The sequence below is a fragment of the Temnothorax nylanderi genome, unplaced genomic scaffold (assembly GCF_030848795.1).
Source record: "Temnothorax nylanderi isolate EJ_2023f unplaced genomic scaffold, tnyl_v1.0 TNYL_tig0035_pilon, whole genome shotgun sequence".
NCBI lineage: Eukaryota > Metazoa > Arthropoda > Insecta > Hymenoptera > Formicidae > Temnothorax > Temnothorax nylanderi.
Window position 1 is genome coordinate 116,663 of NW_027249097.1, and position 16,916 is coordinate 133,578.

At 41.8% G+C, this 16,916-nt stretch overlaps 3 protein-coding genes across 13 annotated transcripts in view; 1 reads left to right on the forward strand and 2 right to left on the reverse strand.

Moving 5' to 3' along the window:
- Window positions 1-8,175, reverse strand: part of Endoa (SH3 domain containing GRB2 like, endophilin-A) — a 35,266-nt gene extending 27,091 nt beyond the window's left edge. For 2 of the 8 annotated variants that reach the window (XM_071703249.1, XM_071703251.1), the window contains exon 1: window positions 7,169-7,397. The gene's annotated coding sequence lies outside the window, so the exon portion shown is untranslated. Of the gene's footprint in view, window positions 1-7,168; window positions 7,495-8,132 lie in introns of those variants that run through there. The other 6 variants (XM_071703246.1, XM_071703247.1, XM_071703243.1 and 3 more) reach the window with 6 other exon arrangements.
- Window positions 8,057-13,820, reverse strand: Impbeta11 (importin beta11). Of its 4 annotated transcripts, none has more exons than XM_071703239.1 (18): window positions 13,540-13,820; window positions 12,823-12,954; window positions 12,499-12,599; window positions 12,297-12,410; window positions 11,792-12,198; window positions 11,429-11,701; window positions 11,192-11,353; window positions 11,031-11,071; window positions 10,759-10,941; window positions 10,504-10,615; window positions 10,202-10,422; window positions 9,962-10,126; window positions 9,699-9,891; window positions 9,372-9,609; window positions 9,205-9,286; window positions 8,868-9,127; window positions 8,403-8,544; window positions 8,057-8,327 (listed from the first exon to the last, which is right to left on the reverse strand). In XM_071703239.1, the coding sequence occupies exons 2-18, from the start codon at window positions 12,943-12,945 to the stop codon at window positions 8,223-8,225; spliced, it is 2,922 nt and encodes a 973-aa protein (XP_071559340.1). In that variant the 5' UTR covers window positions 12,946-12,954; window positions 13,540-13,820; the 3' UTR covers window positions 8,057-8,222. The 4 variants fall into 4 exon arrangements, with proteins under 4 accessions (XP_071559340.1, XP_071559337.1, XP_071559339.1 ...); XM_071703236.1 differs by having other exon boundaries at window positions 9,205-9,301; window positions 13,540-13,819; XM_071703238.1 differs by lacking the exon at window positions 13,540-13,820 and adding an exon at window positions 13,367-13,498 and having other exon boundaries at window positions 9,205-9,301.
- Window positions 13,821-14,659: 839 nt separating this feature from the next.
- Rps6 (ribosomal protein S6) lies at window positions 14,660-16,834 on the forward strand. Its single transcript, XM_071703253.1, has 5 exons — window positions 14,660-14,809; window positions 15,212-15,416; window positions 15,642-15,787; window positions 16,195-16,395; window positions 16,576-16,834. Exons 1-5 carry the CDS (start codon window positions 14,804-14,806, stop codon window positions 16,780-16,782), a joined length of 765 nt encoding a protein of 254 aa, XP_071559354.1. The 5' UTR covers window positions 14,660-14,803; the 3' UTR covers window positions 16,783-16,834.
- The last annotated feature ends 82 nt before the right edge of the window (window positions 16,835-16,916 follow it).

The window sequence follows — 16,916 nt, forward strand, 5'->3', positions numbered from 1 at the left end:
GTGCCTCTCTCGTAATCGTTATCCGTAATACAATTTGCGATCTCTTGAGTTGACAAGCTCTCCCTCCTCCCATCTTTCCCGCTCCTTTTTTTCCTTTTGCGCCAGTTACTCACCTCGACCCTTCTGCACTCCGGCTCAGTTAAATGCATGTATCTCCTCGCGGAGTAACTCTTTTTAATTTAAGACGCGGACTCGCGAACCGTCGCCTCCACTGCACTATCGCATTTAATTTCCCAGAAGACGCTTAATTAGCGTCAGAAAGGGATGAACCGTTAGATCAGAACATACTTTTTAATCGCGTCCTCTGCAAAATACCCGCGGCAGTTTCTTGGAAATCAATTGTCAATGACGCCGCGGTCTAAAGAGAAAAGTTTGATTCCTCTTACATTTTAACTTTTGCAAAGATCATGGATGATTAATTCTGACTTTAATTAATGTACAATCTTTTAATGAGCATATTGCTATCTATTTATCGCAATTATAATAGCAATTATAATAGCAATTATAATCGCAATTATAATCGCAAAATACACCGTCAATAAATCGCATACATTATAAGCGATTTGCGTGTTACAGGAAGTTTCACTCACTTATGGTTTTGTAATCAACGTGATATAGCGATTAAAAATGTGCAATACAATTAAGTATATAAAATGATATAAAATTGTGTAATTAATATAATTTAAAGGCAGGTGAATTTCTGTTTGCCCAATGAATCGCTGAACTATATTAACTATATAATATTGCTTCAACTCGATTGGACTCGAATTATAAAATAAAAAAAAATATGACGGAAATGTTTTCTCTTTGGCGAAAGTTTATCGACGTTGACACACGATGAATTGGGAGAAAAATGATTTTTGGACATTTAAATGTTTGGTACACGGTACATGTGAACATCGTCAACACAACACGGCCACGGGTGTAAAAGCTGCTTTTCCATCCACGTTCAAGATTTAATACGCTGTAATAATTTAACATTTTTCAGATCACGTTATTCTCAGTATCATGTTATTCCCAGAAATGATCAAAACTATTAAGTCCTACTACGGATAACGAATGCATATATTCAATGATTAAATTATTCCGTCAACTAAATATATCCTCTCATTAAAACGCGCAATCAACCCTACGAGCAACCACTAATTCCCAGTTTTGATGTGTAGGTGTTTTAAATATATTATATATATACAGACGCATTATCTATATTTATATTATGCAGATATATTACCTATATTTATATTTTCTAAATTATATAATAAGATAACGTAAACAGTAACGTATAATTTAACATTTCCACACGTAAAAGATTAAATATAATTCATTAGTTATAGTTATATTGCACAGAAAATAAACACTATATTGATGTATGTGTAATTTTGTGCAATTTTATTACATGTGACGTAATTGCATTATTTAATTATCTTCCACATATAACTAACGAACTGTGTTAAAAATTCTTTTATACTTTATGCTTTTTTAAAAATACGTGACATATACCTTTATTTTTACCAATTTTATAGCAGATAATTCTTTTTCTATGCTCGCGGAGAGAAATACGTGTCCCCCATCCTCAACTACTTTAAGCTCATCAGACCGGTAAAGAACAGTTCCCTTTAGTTTCCGTATCTCGTATAGATCAGTGAAATGGAATGGAATTTTCTCCGCGGAGTCGAGCGCTGATTTGTTCGGGACGCGAAAACTTTCTGCGAATTGGCGAAACTTGACGCGACGGGGCCGTTGCTAAGAAACCTTCATCCCGACGAGCACGTACGACTGGGTCATGGTGCCGGTATCACTCGATAAAATCCTTCCCCTCCCCGTCGTCATAGTATCGAAGTTCGCTGTATCCGTCATGCGAACCACCCCCGCCGGCGAAATATTTCTAAAAATACGCATCGTACGCAGCAGGAGACGGCCGGCGGCGATTGCAATGCCTCGCGACTCGCATCCTTTTTGTCGCGTTACGAGCCTTATCGTCGCATGTATATGCTCTTTCTCGTTTAATCAGCCGGGCGCGCGTAGCTTCGGCTGTTTGAGATATACGAAAATTGATAACAGTAATACCCGACATTTCGTGAAACTTGTAGCAACAACAGATTCCCATTGTCTTTCATATGTGGATCCTGAAAAAATAAACTTTGAACGTGCCCGTTACGTCTAAATTTTTCATCTCTCCGTTACAATTCCAGTTAATGTAGTCTCATACAAAATTTTTTATCAGCTAAATCAACTTGCTTTATACACCGTTAAATTCGTAGGGTCAAATTATATTCAGAGAGTTTCAGTCATTTTTAACCATTCTTATAGATCGCCACTGCTCCCACTCAACATATTGTTGATAACAATGTTAGACTTTAACCAAACCAGTCGAGTTGAAATAATACTGTTTTGTTTAAATAAAAAATGCCGACACACGTGGTAGTTGTGTTTATTTTTATTTAAAATAACAAAATGTTATTTGACTCAGGGTATTGGTTTAAATTTCACCCTTTGATATTTAACAGTGTACACTTTGATACGCTCAATACCTCAATACTTCAGACTCACGTATTTTATTTGTTTCGCAATAAATTTCCATCCAACGCCTATTTACAAGTTTCTATATAACAAAATTCCTTCATTATTATGAAAAAATTATCGTTTGTCCTTTTCATTTAAAAAAAAAGTGGATATTACAACAATCTCATTAATTGGTTCATTTATAATTGATGTTATAAATTACTAAATTATTTATGTGGACACTTTAAAGAAAAGAATCTCTCAAATTATCTCAAAGAGATTCACAAACATGGAATTTGAATAATTTATCTCGGGCAACTGCATAAGATGATTCTAATGAGAATAAATAATGAAATTCTCTATACATATTGATATCAAACTTGTTGGCTGTTTCAAATGCAATATAAACATAAAAATGAGTTTATGGAACGGACCCGCTCAATAATTATAAAATATACGTGCGACGACTTATATATTCATACATATAATTCATTTGATTATTATATTCTTTGTATATTGTAGAAATGTATACTGTCTTCATCTCAAGTCTCAAATCTCCATCAAAAACTGAATCCTATCGATCGCGAAAATTTCGCGCGTTACGCGTATTGCGAGCATCGCGACAGGGGCTCGATTCTTGAATTTATTCGCAAGAGAAACGTACTCGCAAATTTTGTTCTTACAGAAACGTTGCATTGGTTAAAAGCCATGCGATAGCCAATCGACTTGTAACTTTTCTGTAAGAGCAAAATTTGCGCATACGTTTCTTTTTGCGAATAAATTCAAGAATCGAGCCCCAGGATTCACCACGAACAATTGCAACGATTCCGCGAGCATTCGCTATAACGAATCTTCAGCAGTATAGCTAAATCGTTATTCGTTAGAGTCGCGAAGTGGAAATCGGCGTCTGATGCGCTAATACCGGTAATAAGGCGCCGCAGTCATTTCCCGAGGAATCTATATCCGTTGAGAACGCGCGGAAAAAAAAAGATATACCTATCTCAATTAAATAACTGATTACGCTGGGCATCGGCGCGGTCGACGCGCGATGCATCATTAAGGTGAATTGATTGCTATGTTAAAAATTAAGAACTTAATTAATAAGAGAGTAATCGAAGCGTAGCTAATAACGAGTGAAAAATGGATTCACGCGGGGTCATTTATCGAATTATAATAATACATCTGCGATATTCGCTATTTATAGTACGGAGGATAACTTCGTATTTTCGCAAATGTTAGCAATAAATATGTGCCAGCTCATTCCGCGCTCTCTCTCTCTCTCTCTCTCTCTCATATCGATAAGAGTCGATTAATACATCCTGGTATCGATTTTACGCCAAGATTAATTACGACGATAGTGCGAAAGAATTAACGTTACTTGTCACGCCGATATCTCTGCCGTGCTCACAATTATACGTTTGTCTCTTTTGCTGAAAGTAAATAAATCACCAACACCCGTGCATTATCTGCAACTAATTCGGACAAATTGTCGCGATATAATTCTCGTAACGATATCGCATGCTAATTCAATTCGCCGTGACGTTTTAAATAACGCTGTCAATCGTACGGTATAGACTTGACAGCGCCATTTAGAACGTGCATGCATTAAATTAGCATGTAAAACGTCGGAAACTTCGTAATTTGCATTCGGTGGCATATGGTTTATTTTCATTTGCGATCCTAATCCGTCGCGCAACGCGATTACGGTGAAATCGTTTCTTACAATATCGGCGGTAATCGATAACCCAATGATACCGGAATCATCGCGCGTTCAGCGGCGAGATTTTCCTGCGCGATCGCTGTACCGTATTTTCGGAGAAACCATTCGACACTCGTGACGCAATTATATAATTTTACACGGACGCCGTATCTGAACTCGTTATAAACTACACGTGCATTTCGTGCAGTTTTATCCGCTGTACATTATTTACGATATTTGTAGATTATCGCTTCTGACGCACACGCACCCGCAATCACCATGGAGACTTTAAAACGGACGCATTAAAATATAAATAAGGAATACTGTCAATGAAAATTCAGGATGCGGAGCGGGACGCGCGCGTGGAAATATATACCACAAATTATTGGCGAGGTGTAGGAAAATCGGGTTACGTTAAATTCTGCCCACTCGTTACATAGAATCTGGCGCATCGAAATATTAATTAACAACGACATTTCATTACGTTGCATTGCGTACATACTGATGTAGACATTATAATCCACAATCATATCTCGTTCCAATGGCTCATTCTGCAGCTGCGTATTACAGTAAAGTATTCTCAACTTTTATCTGCATAGAAATAAAATTTGGATTTTCGTAAATTTTTGCTTAATAAAAGATCTCTTTAGCTTTAGGATATAAATAATAACAATAGAGTAACGGTATGAGATAAGCGTAGTAATAGAAAATGTAAAAAAATATGCTAATTAAAATTATACAATTTAAAATGATATTGTTATTTCTTTTGCTAAACTTATGATACGTTATCGGTAAATAATGTTATATTGTACTGCCGGATATGTAAACCCTTTCAAAGCCGAAAGGCACGAAATAAATATCTATCTACATGAATTTTTCTTTAACGCCTTCGAGCTTCACTCTTTCGAAAATTTAATGTGTACCCTCCATATTTAGTGTATATATTTATTTATTTTTCCTCGAATTTTTACCGTATAAAATTATTTTCTTTCTTTCTGAATTATCATTATCTTATCTCGCATATATCGCTAAGCGCGGTAATAAAACTCATCAACGGCTACTCATCGACAGCTGGTCATAATATTTACCTAAAAAATTAAATAAAAAGAAAATGTAGGAAGCTAAAAAGTTTCCTATCGCGAACTGCAAGATTAGCCACCCATAACTTCGCTGACGCAATACGCATTAATCTCCTTTAACTCGCCTATATTCTCCCCGGAAAAGTCGCAGCCTATAAGCGGCGAGCAAATCTCTATCAATTCTTCTCCATTTCTCTTAATTCAACTCCTTATTATTCACAAACTCGCTCGAATTTGCATACAAGGCTGAATTTCGAGTCTCTCGCGTTACTCGGGAGGTGCTCGGGGGAGTAATTTATTCGTCGGGGGTTTCGAATCCAAGAAAAAGGACGCCTTCTTTATTCCACGCGGCGAAAAGACGCTTGACGGGGGTCAAGTCTCATCCCCTGCCATGAATTTTCGCGATATGCGCTAGCCGGGCAGCTGCGACACGCGACACGCGGTTAAAAGTCGGAGGTCAAAGCGGATGGCGCTGCTGGATGTAATAAAAAGGAATTGAAAGCGGAGGATCGCGAATGTGCGAGAGGCGGTTTTTTCCTTTTTCTGCCGGCCGCGCCCGGCGGCATCGATACCCCTTCGGCACTCGCCGTCTGAACTATTAGAACGACCTGCGACGAATATTAAATTATTTGTCATTAAGCCCATATTAAGCGGCACGAGCGAGCCGTATCGATTTTCCACGGCGCGCAGAAAAAGAAAGAAACGCGAGACGAAAATCGGCGGACTTGTTAAATAAAGATACTCCGATACCAATTAGAGTTAATCGCTAATTGCTTGTTATCCAGAGTTAATTCTATCGATATCGGTTGATTGTGATCGTCGATTACGCGTCGCCTCTGCCACGGTTTAATGTATCATAATCCGAGAGAAAAAGCAGAATTTATTAATGCTTCTCGATGCCGGAATATTAAAATTTCGCTAATTAATTTCAGTATTGAAAAATCATGCGGAAGTTTCACTTTTTTTTATCAAGTCTTTGCAGTAATAATACACTGTTAAATTCGTAGGTCAAATTCGTGTAGGTGTCAATTTATACTCAAGTACTGAGTCATTTTTTAGTCATCATAGGTCGTCACTGCTCCTACTCAATACGTCGTTAATTTAACCAAACCAATGAAGTTAAAATAATAAATTTCGACACACGTGGTAATCAAAAACACCAAAAAGTGCACATAAACGCGTTAGGTAGAAGATTAAAAGTTTCGAAAATTAATTCGGACGGTGTTACAGGGTTCAAGCGTTAAAGAGACCAATCGACGTTACCACAATCGAGCGTGTTCGCCTATCGTAGCGTCGGTTTTCGTAGATAGGGCTACAATCTAGGAGGGGGACGAGAAGCAAATACCGCGGAGAACGCCGGATCTCTCGACTCCGGTTACAGGCTCGCAGCTGCGGACGCCACACGGACCGCAATCATCAATGGTCCGTACCCCCGGGATGCGCGCGAGGGCGGACTACAAGTACGCTACGATCGCGTCACGTGATACGCCCACGCTCATTCACGATCATTCAAAAATCCGCCGGGCCGCCCCGGCGGCGGACGCGAAATGTCAGCCGGTCGGTCGGCAGGGCCGGCTCGATCGAAACGACGACGACGTCGTCGTCGTCGTCGTCGTCGTCGCCGGCGCGCGCGACCAAGACGGCTCTCTCTCTCTCTCTCTCTCTCTCGGCTCGTGAAAGCACGCGTTCGGCGACTTCGGCGTCGTCGTGCGCGAATCGATCGAGCGCGCGCCGAGCGTTCGTGCACGCGTAATCGGGAGCAAGGCTGCCTGGTATACGCGGCGGTTCGTTACACGCGCGCGTTACACGCCCCGGCCGCTCCGGGGCGGAGAGATGACGAGGAACGTATGCGGATATAAGTGACGTGTCGTACGTCGGTTTCACTCACCGCCGAGGGGACAGCCTTCGCCGGACGGCACAGCAAACGGCCCCAGTTAACGCAATCCGCAGCAGGCCCACGACGCGCGCTCCACCGACACCTCTCGCGGAGCTAACCCCCTGCCAAGATTTGACACACGGCCCACGGGCCACACACACGGACGACAGCTGTTCGCGACTTCGCGCACGGACCGCCAGACAGCGCGAGGGTCGCGTCCGGCGCGGCAATGAGTCATCCCGCTGGGCGGGGGAGATTAAAAACCGATCGGGGGCCGCCGTCGTCCCGGAGCCCGGAGTAGGGGCATCGATACGCGCGAGAAAATCGATATGTACATCGACGAGGCGACAATTGATCGATATAAGCCATATAAGGCAATAAGACGCTTGAATTTTGCGGAAGATTATTGAACGAAATAATTGTATGTTGATTCACTGTGGGAGAGGGGAGGGGAGCACGTGGGAGACGATATAATAATGAGCCTGTAAACATTATAGCTTGTATCTTGAAAATACCTCGTCAAAAGTAACTTTCTTTCCCTCTAATTTCGACAACTCTCAATTAAAAAATAAAATTATATGTCATCAGGCGTTTAAAAATAAACTTGGGACGATGAATAACTAATGTCCATTTTTATCAATGCAGATTAACTTTAATCTCGGTTCAACTTACCTTTTATCTTTTCTTAATTCTGAAAATTGGACGATAAAAAGTAAGTTAAACGTGAGATTAAAGTTGCTCTATGTTGGTAGAAATAAACACTGACGGTAGAACAATTGTCTGTGAAGCCAAAATCTGAGTTTAATTCACGAGTCTGCAATCGCGTGTATTTAAGTGAGAAAATATTATATCACTGTGTCACTATCTCGAGGAGTCAAGAGATTATAAGCTTCAGAAACAAACAAGGCCAAGATTACTTTTATTATCGTTATTAATACAATGAAACAGATGGTAGTATTATACAATAAAATAGTACCGTTTTACAGAAGAGCGCCATAAAGCTTCGTACGTTTATGTAGCATTTGTCGAAACATCCTGCATTTGCGGTTTTGATCTTGTTTCTTCCTCACAGCGATATGTAGTCCTTGAGTTGTTCGTCGATCTCGGAGTTGAGAGTGAGCATCAATTGGTCAAACTGATGATCACCAACTATACCTCGCAGCGTGATCAGCTAACAATTTCGAAAAAGACTTTGAGTCTTTGGACGACTGTCCCAAAAAGTCTAGAATACGTTCATGATCCTCACCTGACTTTGGAGCGTATCCTTCAAAGATATACTGTGTACGGGATCATTGAAGACGAGTCTCTTCTGGCGTTGAGCATGCTCGGTTTCATAATCCACATCCTCGTACTGCGAAGGGCTGGTCTGATCGGCGATCATTAAGGAGCTAGAACAATTTTCACTCTGTTGTATGCACTTTAAAGTCCACTTATTCCACTTTCTTTATAAAAATCTTATATGATCAATTAAAGTAATTACGATACCGAAGTAAATATAATACTGAAATATTTTTCAATAAACCCTTATAAAAAAGATTCGCAATTATGGAATTTTTTTAAAAATTAAGTAATAACGATTATCCAAGTTTGTTAATTAATGTTATAAGATTGAGACATTATGACTAGCGGTTATATTGCATTACTGGAAAAGATCTCGCGTCATGACTCGCGCCTTTGCTCCAACTAATATGCGCACAAAAAAGAATCTTACTCGACAGGATATCCCGAATCGTCAAACTTCGTGATGTCGTTAAGCGTCTCGACAATGTTCGATATTATCTGCGGGAAATATTCGAAAACTGTGGGTGGACTGTTTGCCCCGAGGAGCGAACACAGCGCGAGGGCTAGTAACTTGCGCCTTTCGGTTTGAGCCACCAGCGGCATTGCGGTAACCCAACTGTGTACCAGTTTTCCGAGTACAACATCTTCTCTGGTTTCAGTTCCTATACTCTGCGCTAGATCGCTGATTACCTGCGACAATATTCTTCATTACTGGACGAACATGTACATATAAGAAAATCGTGGTCAAGATAAAATGTTTTTTTTACCTGTACAAAAATATCACGGGAACCTAGTAAAACTCTCGCGACGATAGACAGATTCATGGTCATGACCAATGGATATTCATCGCTATTGTAAACACTCCTGTTAACATATCGCATCACGTATCTAAATATCCGTGTGACAAGGATATTTTTCAGAAACATTTACTTACTCGAATATTTTTAGCAAAACGGGCTTTATCAGTTCCGCACCCTGTTGAGGAGAAGTTCTGAGACAAATCTCAAATAATCTCAGCATCATCACCCTACCCTCCGACCGCAAGTCACTGAGCAGCGTTTTCAACGACTCGATGACCACCGAACCCCTCTGAGTAAAGAAATCTTGTGGACTCAATAATACGTACATTTGAATTATGTACAAACATAAACGCAGATTCTCCGTGGTTTGATCTGAAAACGACAGAGAGGAAAGCTGACATCGTCGTAAATCATTACGACCCGTTAACAAATTATTAACAACGAAAACTCGTATCACTAACCCAATAACGCTGGCATATTTCTGAAGAGATCCATTATAGCTGGCGTCGGTGTAGGTGTATTTTCCAATAAAGCTATCCACAGTTCCAATCCTTCCTCTAATAAATAAATGTGTCCCTCTTGATTAACATCGACACTCAGAGCCACGACGCTTACCACCAATGGCTCCAGAATAACGCTTTCAGAACCTAGAGCCTGTCAATACAACAGCATTAGAAAAAGATCGACAGCATCCATCTACTGGTCTAATAAATCGCACATTTACCTTTTCCAAGTGTATCAGAGTCGATACTATGGCACACCTCAGCATATTGTATACCTCAGATTGCTGCCAAAGTTCAGGTAGATACGAGCTGAGTGCACCGACATGCGGCTTGATTCCACTGCCAACACGCTCGATAATGAACGATAGCACAAACAACACATGCATCTAAGAAATAGAAAAACTTGTAAGAAACAACTCAAGAATATTAAGAGAAAATAAATGCCAGCTCTTCACGCGTACCTTTGTATCGCATTCGTTTACTTCTTTAAGAAGTGCGAAAAGTAAAGAAAAGGCTGGTTCCAAGAAAGGAGTAAACTCCTCCGGATTAAACTGAAAATCATCGATTGCCCGTTTCAAGGCGTTGCTCGCTGCTAAACGAACCCCTAAGTCCTCCTCGGGATTCAATGCTTCTATCATGAGCTTGTACAACTCCGGCCTTAATTCCACACTTAATTTGATGTCTGCAAGAAGTAAAATTCGCAAATAACAAATAGTGAACAATCAATTGTCTTGAGTATTCTTCAGTGAAATTTTCAACGTACTCGTCCATTGACCAATCAACCAACACACGCGTCTTCTAATAATCCTATAATTGTTATTTCGAACCTTCAATTCCTCTTTTAAAGTCGTCGAAAACCACTGATCAAAGTTTACCTGTCGCATAAAGACACAATAACAATTAACATTCGATGAACAACAAGGATACAAGATGCATTATGCGCATCATGCGTGAAACGGAATGTACCCCTAGATCAATTAAACGTTTATATAAAATTCTTGAAATACTATTCTCTTACCTCGTCATACAAATCGAATGCGGCTAGACCAACTGCGCGATAGACCGCGTCTTTCACTAGAATTGCGTGTAAATTGTTAGGATCGACAGGTTGGTGATGCTGCCGCATCAAGTCAACCAAAACCGAAGCGAGAACATCTCTAAAGTGATGGAAGATTGCCAAAAATAAGGATTCTGTGCAAGGCTACAATATAACATACATTTACATTACACAATACATTTATAGAATACTTACTTATTTCAGTAATTTTTACAATATCTTCGATTACTCACCCTCAAACTATATTTCCATGATTCTCCGCCATCGTCAATAGCTGAAACAACCAATACCTTTCATATCCTATTTTTTCTGTATTTTAATTACGTTTTCATCTTATATGATATTATTCTGAATACAATTTGAAATACATATTATTATATAATTCCATGCTTACCGAAATTTTCTGGATGGGTATCCCACATTTCAAGATCCGCAGGTGTTAAAAGGAAGTAATGCGTGACAAGCCTGGAGCAAATCTCCGTTAACATTTCCGGTGTGAAAAACTCTTGCCTTAATTGGCATGCCCTCAAAACCAATGGATCTTTATCTTTCGTCTCTGTTTCGATGAAGAAAGAATGGTCATTAATATGAAATGCATCACGTAAACGAACAAGAAAAAAAGCTCACATACTTTCCAATAACATAACTTTAGCTGGTCTTCTGTAATACGTCGATAATAAAATGGTTTTTACTAAATTTAGACACTGAATAATAAATCTTTCAAATGCTAACGCTTGGCCAGCTTCTGTGAAGCAGTAAAAAACGGAGAACTCTAGAGAAGTCGGTATGAGTTCCACATAGCAAAACGGATGAGTCTCTAAGACTCCTAATAAAACTTTGGTCAAATGTATTATAAACTTTTCGCACACATCCACTTGCACGCCTCTAGAGGCTAAAGTTTTTCCTAAGAAAAAAAGAAACAGTATATGACATAATACACATGTGAGTAGACGTTTGTTTTAAACTTTAAACGAACAGTAAGTAGAGTACTAACGACACTCAAGGCAGGTCTTTGCACGCTCGAAAACGACTTTCAGAAACAACATGGCATCTTGAGATTCGGATGGTTTAGAGAAACCATTTACGATCAGTTGCCTAAGTATTCTTAATAGTAGAAGTGCTTTTTCTAAGGTTTCTTGTGTCTGATTGACGTCGGCCCCATTAGACGCCATAATCAGGAAGGACTCGGTATAAGTATTCCATAGGTTTAGAATAAAATTGAACATAGTCGCAGTCAATTCTCGGAAGAGCCTCTGCCCGTCGGCTAAGCGTCGGGACGCCAGAGCCTTGACAACATGATGCAGCGTTAATAACGCCTGACGCTGCGCCAAAGGATTTTCTTGCCTTATGACTTCCAGCAATGTTGGTACCAGCGTACCCCATTCTCTGGGGCAATCAAACCTGCAAAATAAATTGCAAAATAAAGAGATTAGTACAGTAGAGATAAAGAGATAAGTATTTCAACGTATATTACATATATTATACGTTATATATGTTACCTTGCTATCTTGGCAATAAGAACTGCTAATTGTATAGCTAATGGACTCATAGGTTCTTCAAAATTTACGAGCAGATGCTGTCGCAGAAATTCCTTCTCATTTTCTTCGATCGCGCTAGAATAACAGTATGCATTATTAAGCGTACACTGCTGTAAATACAATAATATCTCATTTCCGTACAACACAACTCCCTGCTTCTTACTTTGGCGCATTTTTCCTCCAGTATCTCTCAACCCCGATCTTCAAATACACTACAGCCATCCATCTAACTTCAATAGCCAAGGAATGATTCGAAAGAACATTCTAAAAATAATTTTTGCGTGATTAGTCATAAGTTTTCAGATCGACGCTAAGAAATATGTAACAATATGTAAGATATTCCTTAAAAGAAAATAATATCCACTGCATAAATACATCATTGTCCCACGTGACGTTCCATAAATCCAATACGTACATGGGAAATATAGAAAATATAGACCTGTAAAAGAAAATAATAATGCTGTCGTTCCCAGCAGAGGAGACTTACATATAACGCTATATAAAATCCTTGCTGAGTCTCCCATTGCTTCAGCGTTTCCTCCGCAGACTTCAGAACATTGGGATCTTGACTGACCGCCTGTCGTAGAACTTCTATCACCGCGGCTTCCATGTCTTCTTACTGTACACAATATCAGCGGATATTACATGCCCCGGGTCCTCTCGCCCTGACGAATATCCCCGTTTCCCGGCGCGATATTATCTATAACGTCGCAATTGCGACGTTGCAATGCCGTCGTTTCGGCTCGAACAGGAAAAACGGCGAAGACCCCGATTGCGGTCGACCGTCGTCCGTGACGCAGGTTGCCGAGAAGAAGCGCTCCGGGGGGAATCGCCGAGCATGTGGTCGCGGGACGAGCCGTCGCGCGGGTCCACGTAAACGAAAAAGGGGGACGCGCGTACCCCGACGGAAAACGATAAGGCGATCACGCGAGTCTCGTTACATCATTTCACGTTCGCTCGCGAATCAACGTCGTCATCACCCGATCACCGTCGTCGTCTCGGTCGTTCCGGTGAGCGAGGTGCCCTCTAACCTATACGGGACGTTCGCGGCGGCGGCGACGACGGAACACCGGACCGGGCGGGGGACGAACGACGAACACCGACGAAGGTACCCGGGGGGGGGCGACGAGAGACGAGAGAGACGCGCGCGATCGGCGCCGCGCGCGCGTGGGCGAGGGGGAGAGGGGGAGAACGAAACGTCTACCTGTCTCGCAACCGGTGCCGCAGCCTCTCATTCCGCGTGCTCCATTTGCCGCTCCGTTTGCGCGCGAGGGAGAGTATTTACGTAGTAAATCGATACATAACGAAAATCCTCCGGCGAGATCCCTCCCTTCTGTCTCTCCTCGTGTCCACACTCCACCGAAGAGTGCCGCGCGCACACACACGCTCCGCGCCGCGACGTCGTACGTACGTGTACGACTACTACGTGGTCGGTCGGCACCTTCGGCGGCGCGCAACGTTTCCCTTTTCCCTCCCCGCCCCCGCCCCCGCCCCGCGCCACCTAACCCGCCGGTCACCGCGCCGCGCCGCACCGCTTCTTCGACTTGCGCTGCGCGTCGGCTCCTCTCGTTTTTCTCCCTTTTTTCTTTCCCTTTCTCCGCCCGCGATTAAGTGACAGTTGTCGGGCGCGTGCGTGTATGTATGTATGTCCCCAAGTCCCCATGCGTCATGCGGAGAAATAAAGAACGATCAAACTCCGATTAGCTTAATCGACTATTAACTTGGCGACCGACACCCGCGCGGTTGCTCGTTAATGCGATTAGTGGACCGTTGCGTCGTTCCCTATTATTTCACACGTGGAGAGAAAAAAAAACGGGAAACGTGAATCACGTTGCTGAAATTTTCGCCAATCGCGCCGGTGTGATTAATCGACGAATGTATGTTGGGTCCGTTCCGTTTCACGCATATGCGCGCATTTTCTATAGTAAACGTTGCGTATGCTATAGATAAATGCGCGCATATGCGTGAAACGGAACGGACCCCTAGTTCCTAACGATCCTCCCCTATATTATATTTTACGTATTCCTATTACTATTACTATTGCTATTACTATTGCTATTGTTATATTACTGTTACTATTACTATTATTATTATTCGACCTATAAATCGCCCCTGCTGTATATTATCGAGCAACGTTAAAAATACGTTAGACACGGGCAGAAATGCGGGATGAGGAAACGGAGAGAGGATTAGACACGAATTTACGTCGAGAGAGTTGGAGAGAGTGCGTTTCCAGCGATTCGCCGAATTCGCATATTCGTTTCCCCGGAGCGTATACCTCGTTTCCGTTCAATTCGAATCCTCGTGGCGTTTCACCGGTGCGCGGCGGACATCCGGTGGCGCGCCGCGCTTCGCGCACGCGCGAGAGTCGCTCGTCAACTCGGCGGCAGCACCGGCGGCAGAGCGCGCTCCCCGCTCCCGTTCTCTTCTTCGTTCATGGCTCGTGGCACCGTTTAAATCGCGTCACGATGAAGGTAAGAATCTGCGAAAATCGTAGGAATCGCGCGTCCTTCGCGCGAGATACCGATCCCCTTCGATTCGAAGAAGCACCGCGGACACGGCGATGTTCGTATATCTGTCAAGACCGCGTTTATCCGCGCGCAGCACCGACCGTAAATAAGCGTCGACGTCGGGTGACGGCGGGTGAAGCGTGCGGACGTTTCACCGCGTTAATTGCCGTATAACGCGACTACGACGCGTCTCCTCATTGTTTTAACTAACAACTCGCTGGACTGACATCGTTCCGAGAAAGTGTTCCTTTTCCCGGCTGCTGTACTCCGTAGAAGAAACTCTAACCTAATTTAACTTCAGCCCAACTCAGAAGTCTCGAACGTATTCGTATGCGACCTTCACTAATGTGCATTTGGTTGTTGCAGCTGAACGTGTCGTATCCCGCGACAGGATGTCAGAAGCTGTTCGAAATTTCGGACGAGCACAAGCTCAGAATCTTCTACGAGAGGCGCATGGGCGCCGAGGTCGAGGCTGACGCCCTGGGAGACGAATGGAAAGGCTACGTGGTGCGCATCTCTGGGGGTAACGACAAGCAAGGTTTCCCCATGAAGCAGGGTATCCTGACAAACGGTGGGTTCCTGATACATTTTACATCGATACAATTAACATGTATAAAAAGTTACCCCGAGAGATAATTCACTAAACTTTTCGTTTATTCTTGATCTATTGTCATCTTGGCACTGTTCTCTTGAGTCTGTAAAAGAGACCGGGAACACTTCTGCAACTTTTCATATCTACGTCATGATTAATGCATCGAGAGACTATCTTTTAACGCAATATTATTTGTTTGCGTAGGTCGTGTGCGTTTGTTGCTTTCCAAGGGACACTCTTGCTACAGACCACGACGAGATGGTGAGCGCAAGCGAAAATCAGTTCGCGGTTGCATCGTAGACTCCAATTTGTCTGTGCTGGCGCTTGTCATCATCAGGAAGGGCAAACAGGTGAATGATCGATCGCGATGTATCTTTTGAGATGTTTAAACGCTAGAGACCCATGCTGTTCAGGGTGTATTCGAGATGTTCAATTTTCTTGAGATACTATCGTACGCATGGGATATAAAATTCGTTTTTTGATTTGGGAAACTGCTATGTTATTTGTGCTTTTTCTCAGTGTACGAACGAAACATTTTTTTTTTTTTTTTTTTTTTTCATTATTGTCAGTTCAACCTGAATTTTTAGCAGAAACAAAATTTTGTTATATGGTTCTAAATTTTTTTAAGTAAAAAATGAATTGAGTTTTAAATATAGATTAAGATTTATTCTGAACTAATGTAAGACTAATTTCTAAGACTTAGTTGGTTTTACTGGTTTATAATAGTTTTCTACAATAATGTATGAATCAATTGCAGGAAATCCCGGGATTGACTGACATGAATGTACCGCGTCGTCTGGGACCAAAGAGAGCGAGCAAAATTCGCAAACTCTTTAATCTCTCGAAGAAGGATGATGTACGGCAGTTTGTTGTAAAACGACCGGTCCAAAAAGAAGGAAAGAAGGAACGGTTTAAGGCGCCGAAGATTCAGCGTTTGATCACGCCAATTGTTCTTCAGGTACGTAACCTTAGAAGAATTCACACCGATAAATATATCCTGAAAATATTGAAATTGAAAATTAAATTAGATTATTTGTCAAGTTAAGTAAAGGGGAATCAAAGTATTATGCAATCGTTACATTAAAATTCATTCTTTTTCGACTCTAATATATTCTTAAACGTGAAAAAATACTTACAGAGAAAAAGACATAGATTGGCGTTGAAGAAGAAACGCTGTCTGGCTCGCAAGGAGCAAGCGGCAGAGTACGCCAAGCTGCTGGCGCAAAGGCAGAAGGAGGCGAAGAACAGGCGCCAAGAGGAACTCAAGCGAAGGCGCAGCGCCTCATTGCGCGAATCCAAATCTTCGACCCAGACGGCACCAGCGGGGGGTGCGCAAGTTCAGTAAATCGGCTGAATCCTGAAATGTATTTACACGTCAATAAACAAGGTTTCAACTATCTGTAGTTTTCTCGTTTATCATGTCAATATCCTTAATCTTTTAAGGACGGACGTGGCAAATGAGCCACAGTATACTTAAAA

Bases quoted from the DNA above. Each gene is read 5' to 3' on its own strand.
- Impbeta11 (XM_071703236.1), bottom strand. From the start codon at position 12,945: ATGGAAGCCGCGGTGATAGAAGTTCTACGACAGGCGGTCAGTCAAGAT. The intron at 11,072-11,191 runs GTAAGCATGGAA...TGGTTGTTTCAG, and splicing joins TACCCATCCAGAAAATTTCG to CTATTGACGATGGCGGAGAA. The intron at 8,545-8,867 runs GTAAGATTCTTT...AAATTGTTCTAG, and splicing joins GATTCGGGATATCCTGTCGA to CTCCTTAATGATCGCCGATC.
- Rps6 (XM_071703253.1), top strand. The intron at 15,788-16,194 runs GTGAATGATCGA...AATCAATTGCAG, and splicing joins TCATCAGGAAGGGCAAACAG to GAAATCCCGGGATTGACTGA. The intron at 16,396-16,575 runs GTACGTAACCTT...AAATACTTACAG, and splicing joins TCACGCCAATTGTTCTTCAG to AGAAAAAGACATAGATTGGC.